Below are 10,830 nucleotides of genomic sequence, written 5' to 3' on the forward strand. Positions count from 1 at the left end.
CACGCAGACAAATTGAAATCAGAGTTTGGGAATTCAGCGAACAAGACAAACTGGGCAAAGCGAGAACGAAAACTGGGAAATCATGAAACAAAGGCTCAGTATGAACAATACTAAACAAACAAACACAAAGAAGTGTGTACTGTATATAGTCATTTTTTGCCTACTTTCTCGTTTTACTGACTATCAAAGATACAGTATAAGCAACTTTTACTTTTTACTCAACTACATCTATGATTCAGTATATCTACTTCTTACTTCATTATGTTTTAATTGACATTGATTGTTATCAATTATATTTGCACCTCTGTTGATGATATATTTGAGGCTCAACACTCCCCTACCTGCATCTGCTGCCTGTGAGCAACTTTACTAACTGCTGTCCTTATTGTCAGTCCAAAAAACAGCTTGAATACATTCTACAAACTTTGTTGAAGTTTAATAAAAAGAAATATTGCCCATCTCTGAGACTGAGAGCTGCATCAAATCAAAGTCAACTCTGAATATGACTATTTGGTTTCACTTCAAATGACTTACTTTAATTTTATTTGTCTAATAAATAATAATGGTTCTTCTACTTTTTGACGTGATACTGTAATTTTATTTTTGTTATTGAAGAGACCTTTTGGAAAAATTGCTTTACTACTATGTTTTTTTTTTTACTTGTTTGACCTTTGTTTTATTTTGGCATGTTGAAGAGATTTTTGTTTTAATTTGGGTTCAAATGTATTGTTTTTTTGCTGTTCACTTACATGTGTTAAGGACTAGTGCATCTTTGAGCCTACGTTCAGTCTGAGTCAAATACTCAAGTGCTGTCTCTCAAGACTTTTACTCATATTTGGAATTTGTGACTTTTAACTTGTAACGGAGTACGTTTTGTATACTATTATTAAATTACATTTACATTACACAAAATACATTTTAGATACTCTTTATACCTCTGCATGGCACACAGAAAACACGGGGCTGGAAGGTAGAGTTTGTGGTGGCCATATTTTGAAAGCCACAACGGTTGCTGGGATCTAAAGTTCCCCCCTGACTATGACCGGCAAATCCTACCTATCTAGGTAGTATTCACAATGAATTTAGTATAAAACACTTTCTATCAAGTGCATGTCTTATACATTAAATATAAAAAAAATGAACAGAAGTATTTAAAGGATTTTTATCATAAATTTCAGGCAATATTTTAATTTTACATGCGGCACTGCAGGCAAGAGGCAGGTGGTGGGTTTTAGGTAAAGGTTTTTAGATAAAGGTATCTGAGCTTATGGTCTTATATGCTTCATTTAATGGTCTGGACTCCTGTATAATTCCCTGCCTCAACTCATAAGTAAGAGTTGTAATTAGTATCGCCATTCATGTCACACTCAATAAAACTAACTAGCAAGTGGAATATTTGATTATAAAGGTAGTGGCAGCTAGCGAGACCTATAAGTTGGCAACATTTTTAAAGTGAACACAAATCATCAGATGAACATTTTACACTCACAATTTGCAGGGTATGTCATTTACAATATTTGGCAGACACCCATATTCAGAGCGACCTACAGTTATCTTAATTATACAGCTGAGTAATTGAGGGTCTTGCTCAAGAACCCAGCAGTGGCAGTTTAGTGGTGCTGGGATTTGAGCCCTTGACCTTCCGATCAGAACTCCAACATCTTATCTCATAAGCCTTTAAACAGGGTATATTTGGTGCCTTGTGGTCAGTATTGCACATAATCACCCACACTGTTGATTTAAATAAAACAAAAACAGGTTTATCACCCATTTATCAAGCAGGTTTGCTGTTCCCAGTGTGTGTGTTTCCATACCTGATCCTTATCCAGGAGCAGCATTTGACCATCAGTTACCACACAGAATTTGGGATTCCAGACATGCTGCTCAAAACATGGATGTCCATATGAGACCCAGTGGTCTTGATGACCCCTTATTTCTGAGGTGAAAGAGAAAATGCAGAGAATTAGGATTATCGAAGATTGCTGAAAGCACATGGTCAAACTTTTAAATTTCTCCTTCTTCGCATGCTTATGAGGCAACGATTATTCAAATCTGGAAAAAAAAAAGTTTGCCTCTGTGTAATTTATGATATTGTCTTCCTCTAACTGCCAACTCTGCATGAGTCAATTTACCCTCAAGTTCAGGTAGAACAGTCTGGGAAAGATTCGTGAAACAAACAACCTTTCAATCAGTGGAGAATAGCGCCCCGAAATGAATCAAGTGTGTCAGAACACATTTATATGGAAATGAGCTTATTGCTGGTGAGCTCTGACAACAAGAGTGGTGCAGTTACTTCAAATATTGCACCAACCACCAGAGAAAATCAGCTTGGGTAAATTTGCTGAGTATGACAGAAAGTGAATGCATGATGAATCGTGGGACCTGCATCGGTACTTTTTACAAATCTCATTTAATTCTCATTTAATTTTAGATAGTGTTGAACATGCTACGTTAAGAGAGCAGCAAAACACCACAAGATGGTGTGAGAAATACAACACCGGTCCTGTCTTCCTATATGTGATTAGAATGTACTGTGTTCAGAGCTAAATGTACATGGTGTGCCTTTCTCTCCCCATCCCGAGGAATCCTGAGGTTTGGCCAGCTCCAGTCACGTCCCACCTCATGAAGATTATATACCTTTAAAGAAATTGATGCAGAACTCGCAAACTTCCCGTACCACCCTGAGACGTACTGGTGCCAGCTGGATTCCACTTCATGTGTGGAATTTTGACAAATCTTGAGCTATTTTATAAGTTGCTCAGTAGCTCCTAGCTTTAATAACCATAATGACTGTGTAAGACTGTAGAAAGAACATTACTTATAATCTTATACTCCAGTACTCATGTTAGTTCTCACTCTTCACTGTTCTGTATTGTTTAAAGACTATAATCACACTCTTGATGTCACCCAAATGAGGATGGGTTCCCCCTTTTGAGTCTGGTTCCTCTCAAGGTTTCTTCCTCATTACATCTAAGGGAGTTTTTTTCTTGCCACAGTCGCCACGGCTGCTCATCAGGGATAAATACACACCATTCACCTTAACTGTTGATTTCTGTAAAGCTGCTTTGAGACAATGCCTGTTGTGAAAAGCGCTATAGAAATAAACTTGACTTGACTTGACTTGACTTGACTTGACATGGTGCCAACTTATTACCAATATTTGCACACACTGGTATTTAGATTTCATACATAAGTCTGAAAAATCCACATGTTGCAGTCCCTATTTGGTTATTTCATTTTGCCCTTTGCTTTTGCTCTGCTTTCTAAGGCTCTAAAATCCTGTCTAATATCTGTACTTTAATTTTTTATCAATCATAACCAAGTGGTTGACAGGAATCGAATAATCAGAAGACAAGAATCTGACCAGAAGAGGCGGAGCCTGTTATTAATAAGTAGCACATGACATTTCTTGTCATATTCAGATTAGTGAATGTAAAGCATTGCACTTTGGGTTTAATGGTGCTTTTAATGTCTACAACTCTTTACAGCTCAACAGTATGAAGAAATTTCATCCAAGTTTCTCTCACTTTCAATTTTCATACACTTTGTCAAGACTAAATATAGGCCAGGATTAGGTTTAAATTAAAATGTGTGCTAGCACATAACACATAATTAAAAACTTATGAAAAAGAATGAGCTATTTTTTAAACTAGAAAGTTATTTTAACCTGCAAAAGAAACTAGTCAACTTAGCAGGTGAAGGTATCTTGAATATAATCAACCAGTCCTGGTATTTCTTATGAGATTATTATAAATCAAGTATTAATAAATCAAATATAGATCAGCAAACTTTTTCTTGATCAAATGTTTTAAATTAAAATAAACTATCTAAAAATAGAAAAAGAAAATATGAAGATTGAAATGAGTACAAATGGCTTAAAATACATTTAATAATCTTTTATTAGGTTTATTGTAATCTTAATAGGAAGAACTACATGACTTAGATTTTACAGTTTATCCAAAACATGTTAAATTTCTAAAATGACATTTCATGAATTTTTTCTGTTACAACAAATAAAAAAAAAAACTTAACTACTACATAGAAAATAGCTTTTTGTTGTCTGATGCATATATATTCTCATCACTGATGGCCAGATGCACAAACATTTGCTATTAGAACAGAGGCCAGATTGAACCTGTAAAGCGAAACAAAAGTGAAGGCTCAGCAAGATTTCGGATGTCGTTTCACCAGACAAGATAACAGAACTGAGTGGACAGTTGTGTCCAAACCATTGATGAGAAATGAGAGTAAAATGACGAGAGTAGTGTTGGGATTGTGAAAAGAGAGTGAGAACGAAGAAGCAAATTAGAACTCAAAGCTCATTTTAAAAACGTCTGTCAAGCTCAGAAGTCATGTGACCTTCCTGCTTGGCAGGGCCTATTACAGAGCAGAGAAATAATATGTCTTATAAATTACATTTTCCATTTTTCATTCGCCCCCCTGCACACACACACATACATGAACCACTCACAAGCGATGCCTCCCAACATAGCCAAATTGTGTTTACTCAATCTGTTTTATATACGCTCACACATGCAGAAAAACACACTGTAAATATCTCGGCACCTTGGCGACCATGATGGTTTTTTTTCCTATTTGCATACAGGTCTGAAAAAGGATAATAGAATTCTTGGTATAAGCCATGCAAAGAAACTACTGTAAACCTTTAGCATCAGCTCATACCTTTGTGCTGTTAAATTTTCTCATATCGGATTGGTCGAAAGGTCAGAATTTCATTTTCTTTAACTTCACATTGCTAATAATGTGGTTAAATTCATGTGTTTGTTCTAATATGTTATTGTTTCTATAGTAACGTATTCAAGGCAATCACAGGGATATATGTATACTTAACACACATACACAAAAATGATTGCATTGCATACATGTATACCGAACTGGAAGCCCTGTACTGAAAGATTTCAATACGAATACTTGTAATGTTACACCCCTAATATATGCATACATACAATAACTCCTCCAACAGGTGAACTTATGAAAGATGGAGAACAGTATATAAGTTGTTAGCTGACTTCCTCACACCTACTGTCAAACATGGAGTTGGGAGTTTTAATGGTTTGGGGTTGTTTTAGAGCCTGGAAGCTTATAGTGTTATTCCAGTCCAAAGGAATACTAAACAAATGTGGCTACCATTCCATACTTCAACACCATATCTTCATTGAGCTAACTTTATGCAAAAGAGCATTGTCACGCTGGAACAGGTTTGGGTCTCCTTGTTCAGGTTCAAGATTAAGTTTAATTCGGGAGTGTAAGTGGAATTGTGGGGTCAGTGTTTTTGCTTTTTTTTTTTTGAGCAATTTATATAAAGTAAAATTGCATACATTTTATAATTGCTTGAATAGACCTCTTGTCTTATCCCTTTATCTAACTATTAAAACTTCCTACATTTATCAACAGAGTCTGGGTTGAATTTAATATCAGCTGCAAAAAAAAGACCAGTATTGATTTTTTTAGTACAGTTGTTTTGGAGTATTTTTGTTCTTTTTTTCAGGCTTGGTTGTATTGATCGGGTTTTGATGTATGATGTAGAGATGGGAGTTTCAACTGAGTCAAATTATTCACCACTAAAAGTCACCTCTTTCGACTGAATGACTGAGAGGTCAGTTTTGTGCTCTGCTTACTGTAGAAAGACCAAAACACAAATCTTTTTTTTGACTCATAAATCGAAAAAACTGCACCAGATTTACATCATTGATGTCACGTGACTTAAATAACTCTATTAAGCACTGGAATAAAGCACAAGAGGCACTTTTCTGAACTATACTGAACGAGATAATAATTTCCAGACAAGCTTAAAAAAAATTAAAAAATACAAATAATTATTGCTATTTTTTGTTTCCCGTTATAATTTAGAAGATATTCAGTTACTTTTTTTCAGGGTTAACAAATACACTAAATGGGGTTTCCTCGTGGTCTTGTGGTTAGGATGCGGCGCTCTCACCGCTGCGGCCCGGGTTCGATCCCCGGTCAGGGAACCAACCCCAGCCATTAGGGTTGCACAAGCTAGTGCACTCTTAGTGCCGGTCCCAAGCCCAGATAAATGGGGAGGGTTGCGTTAGGAAGGACATCCAGCGTAAAAACATGTGCCAAATCAAACATGCGGATCATGAATATGGATGATCCCCTGTGGCGACCCCTAATGGGAGAAGCCGAAAGAAAGCAACAAATACACTATATGGACAAAGCAGACTTTTCCAGCAATATTTGGGTCTACCCCAAATGGAGGCACACAGATGTATAGGGTGTATCTGGATTCATTCAAATTTAAATTTCCCTTCACTTCACTAGGAGACCCAAACATGTTCCAGCATGACAATGTCCCTATGCACAAGGCCGTCTCCATGAAGATATCAAGTGGAAGATCTTGAGTGCCCTGCTATAGAACTCTGACCTCATTCATATTAAACACCTTTGGAATAATTTGGACCCTTGCTGCACCCCAGGCTTCCTCAAATCACCTACATCAGTACCTGACTTTACTGACACCCTTGTGGCTGAATGAGCACAAATCTTTACAAAGCACACTCCAAAATCTGGTGGAACTTCTTCCCAGAAGAGTGGAGATTATGGTTAGGTTTTCACAAACTTATGTCCATATTGTGTAGACTTAATTACTTGCTATGAATCTCAGGTTAGTCGTTTATCGTTAGTCGTTTATTAGGAAAAATAAAGCTCAAGATTATAAGTCTGTCTTAATTGTATTAAAATGTGCATTAAATAAAGAAGTTTAGTGAATTGATTGACAGCCAGACTTAATTTTAGCAAATCCATAAAAGCAGCCCTGTGCTTGCATTGCTGTGGCTCCATGGATTTATTGCACAATTTCCCCAAGGTCTTAAATAGTTACTAGAAGAGTAAACAACAAGGTTCGTGTATGAAATAAATTTCCTTTCACTCCAAATGCAAATTGTAGTTTAGTGAAAAAAAAAAAAGAAAAGACGTTTCAATCTTCAGCTTGTTTTCATTGGTGTAGCCGGAACGAACAGCGGATATGAGGCACGGCAATAAGACAAGATTAAAATAAACGGCTGTGTTTACCACCAATTGTTGCTATGAGCAGCGAAATCGAGCTGCTCATGTGCTATAAGTCTTTATACAATTGTTTTAGAATGTACAATGCCATGAAAAGAGTGTGTATCTTGTATCCACATTGTTCCGTTGAGCTCTTTTTTCCGATTTTACAATTCATTAAACAGCTGTGGTGATGTTGACAAAGCTCTCTTGATAAAGGTAATGTCTATTCTCCAGCCAGATGTGCTTAATCTGTGTGGTCCGTTTACAAGCTTTTGTGGTCAGAGAGCAGATCGCTTTATGCCACAGGAAAAAAAAAGGCTTATCAGCACCATAACACACACTGAAAACCGCACCGAGGAACATTTGTTTTCCCGTCTACTCCCATCACCATCTTCACATGAAGGCTTCGTTTCAAAAATTCTTATTGTATAATTAGTTTCAACTCATAATTAGCAGCTCATGCACAGCTCATGAGGCATCGAATGTGCAGAGAAGGAGGTTGGTTTTAATTGGACGTGGGCTGCTAGTTTGCAAAGGGAAAAAAAACTTTTTTGACTTCACGGAAGGGTCTCTGTTTGAAAAGCTGCTCATTAAAAAAAAAATCAGAAATGATGGCGATGATTAAAACAACGCCATATGGTTGAGTGCTATTACAGCTGATGCCAGATAAAAATCAAGCAGCATAATATCAATATAAGCCTGTCTTCTTTTTTATGTAGATCTTGCTGGTTTAAGTTGATTTATTCTGATGTGCAAAATCTTTCAGAGCTGAATGCGGATTGGTGCAAAAAACAAAAAACATTCAGTGAGCACCAATTCAGTGGGTAGAAACGCCATGTTAATGAGAGAGTTCAATAGAAAATGGAGAGACTGGTTCACAAGAAGGTAACTCAGCATCACAGAATACATAACATGTCAAAGCCTTGAGGCAGAAGGACTACAATAGCAGGAGGTTCCAGTTCTTTCAACCAAGAAGAAGAATCTGAGGCAACATTAGCACAGGCTCACCCAAACTGGACAGTTGAAGATTGAAAAATACCAGGTGTTCCAATCATTGCCAGTCCTTGCCTGTTTGCCTCTAGGTTTCATCACTGCATGTTGTGGGTTGTTGAGATATTTTCAAGTCACCACCTGATATCACCACTTAGAAACAACATCTAACATCTAAGCATGAAGGATTTTTAATTTTCTGGCACTTTCAACAATAATATATTACATGATACATTATTTGACAGTGGTTTTACTTCTAAATCTTGCATACAACAATACATATTGATTCGCTCTATTTCCTCTCCTTTCAATTCTCACTTACTTTTAAAAGAATCAGCATATATATTACCCCAAACCCACATCACTCATATTAACCAAATCTCTGAGGGATTAAATTCTAACAGAGACCCAACGTGTGAAGGCACTGATTCTTTGTCAGGCCATGAATAAATTTGAGATTGTATCAACTTATAAATAGTTTCCCAATTCAGGTTTATGAAGATGATGTGCATTATGGCTTTGTACTAATTTTTTCAGTAAACTTCACTATATAGAAAAAACTGAACTATGTTAAAGGAGCACATCCAATGACAGGATGTCATTGGATTTGCTAACATAAAACTTTCCCCTATACTTAAACTTGGAGACCCAAACCTCTTCCAGCATACCCCTATGCACAAAGCCAGCACCATTAATATATATGGCTTACATGAATTGGAATAGATCTTACCTACTGAAAACCTTTGGGATGAATTGGAACGCTGGAATACCCTAAACCTCATTATCAGTAACTGACTTTACTTTATCCTTTACTAACTCTAAAATCTAGTGGAACATCTTTCCAAAAGAGTGTTGATTAATATAACTTAATGAGAACTTACGATCAGGTGTCTAAGAGTATATACACTGACCAGGCATAAGATTATGACCACCGATCAGGCATAACATTATGACCACCTTAAAAACCCCCTCAAAACTTAAAATGGGATGAATCAATCATTAATCATTAAAAAAAAGTAATTTTAAAGCATTCTAAATTTGTTGGATGGGTTTGAATTCAGGGAGCTCACATGAAGCTCACTTTTTTAATTCCACTGCATGGAAATTGTAAAACTACAACATACAAACACATTCTATATAATTGTTTGCTTATATTTTTGTGGCAACATTTCCAGGAAGTCCTATTTTAATGTTATATACAGTACAGTTGTTTATCTATTGAAAAATTCACACACATTTCACATGTTCTGCTAAGGCGCTATATAGAAATGCCACCTTGTCCAGAATCTTTTTCTTCCCTTTACACACCCTGAGGCAAAAAAGACACCAGAGATCCTCGCCAAATCAAAGATTTATTTAACAACCACCATATTATGAAGAGAACTTCATTAAATATAACAAAAGTGGTTCTGTTTTAAAAAATAAAAAATAAAAAAGTCCCATTTTTAATGTTCAGATCACTGACGCTGCATGAATTCTGATACATTTCAAGGCAAACCCACAATAAATAATCCTGCTTGCTGCCAGATCTGTATTACACATACTATTCTAGTGAATGGCCTCAAGAAAATTAAACAAACCCAATATGACTTGTTATGGCACGTTGTATTATGTCCTATGATTAACTAGTAAATAAGCATTCGGTTTATTCTACTTTCATGAATCTCATGAGTCGAAACTGCTTATAAGAAGCCAAGAAAGTTGTTGCGGATGGAATATTCTACACTCAGTGTACACAGTATACAGTAATTAGGTCATCAAATTGCAGGGCATGGACTATTTTGTCTCTCTCTCTCTCTCTCTCTCTCTCTCTCTCTCTCTCTCTCCACAGCTGTTCATTTTGCATATGTTCATTTTGCCTACTGTATTTCAAGAATGATCTCGAAGGCACATTCCTGCCCAGTGCACATGGCCATAAACTGGACCTTTGCATGCTCATGAATATAGTGGAGGCACACACACACACACACACACACACACACACACACACACACACACACACACACACACACACACAATTACTTTTAAGCTTAATGGCCCTAAAATTAAATCCCAATCCCAGGCATTTTAGCAATCAAAAAATCTAAACCCAATTTTACAAACCCAGAGTGCAAAATCTATTTAAAATTCTGTTCAAAGTTTGAGACGTCTGACCCTCTTCTGTACATATAAAATAAAACTTAGTCAAAAAGAAATTTTTATACCGAGCATCCATCCAAATGAGTGATTTGAAGCTTGAGTCATGAGTCCAGAGCACAGTTCAGGTCAAATCAATGATTTGAATGTTATATGAGGCGTTTCATACTTTCTATTAATGACAAAATAGACATTTTTAAATATCTCCAATGGAAATCTTTGTGAACACAACATGGACTGTATGACTGCTGTTGAGAGCGTTCAGCTATAAAATTGGTGTATATTCCAGAAACACACAACACAAAGCAAACAATAAATGAATGATTATGAAGGAAAAAAGTCTCTGTTTTTTACCTGCTAGTGACTCAGAGGACATGCTTCCTTGTCTATCCATCGCCAGTCTCACTGTTTACACTGTTTACTCCTTCAGTGGTTGAGCAGCATATGTTGAAGTGAAGCCGTAACTGAGGGAGAAAGAGTGAGAGAGAGAGAGAGAGAGAGAGAGAGAGAGAGAGAGAGAGAGGCTTTGATGAGAAGTGCGTTTGTGCACAGTGCCTCAGGGCTATTGGCAGGCGACTGAAACACACTTTATCACGGTGGTGATTTCAGCTAAGCTTACTCACACATCTCTCTCTCTCTCTATCTCTCTCTCTCTATCTCTCTCTCTCTCTC

The 10,830-nt window shown here is 36.7% G+C and overlaps 1 protein-coding gene across 2 annotated transcripts in view; it reads right to left on the reverse strand.

Annotated features, from left to right (window-relative positions):
- dab2ipb (DAB2 interacting protein b) overlaps positions 1–10,594 on the reverse strand; it is a 160,770-nt gene extending 150,176 nt beyond the window's left edge. For both annotated transcript variants that reach the window (XM_046838901.1, XM_046838900.1), the window contains exons 1-2: positions 10,513–10,594; positions 1,815–1,936 (exon numbers count right to left, since the gene is read on the reverse strand). In XM_046838901.1, the coding sequence (XP_046694857.1) occupies positions 1,815–1,936; positions 10,513–10,552 (162 nt within the window). In that variant the 5' untranslated portion in view covers positions 10,553–10,594. The remainder of the gene's footprint in view (positions 1–1,814; positions 1,937–10,512) is intronic.
- Between the last annotated feature and the right edge of the window lie 236 nt (positions 10,595–10,830).

Source organism: Silurus meridionalis, chromosome 25 (genome assembly GCF_014805685.1).
Source record: "Silurus meridionalis isolate SWU-2019-XX chromosome 25, ASM1480568v1, whole genome shotgun sequence".
NCBI lineage: Eukaryota > Metazoa > Chordata > Actinopteri > Siluriformes > Siluridae > Silurus > Silurus meridionalis.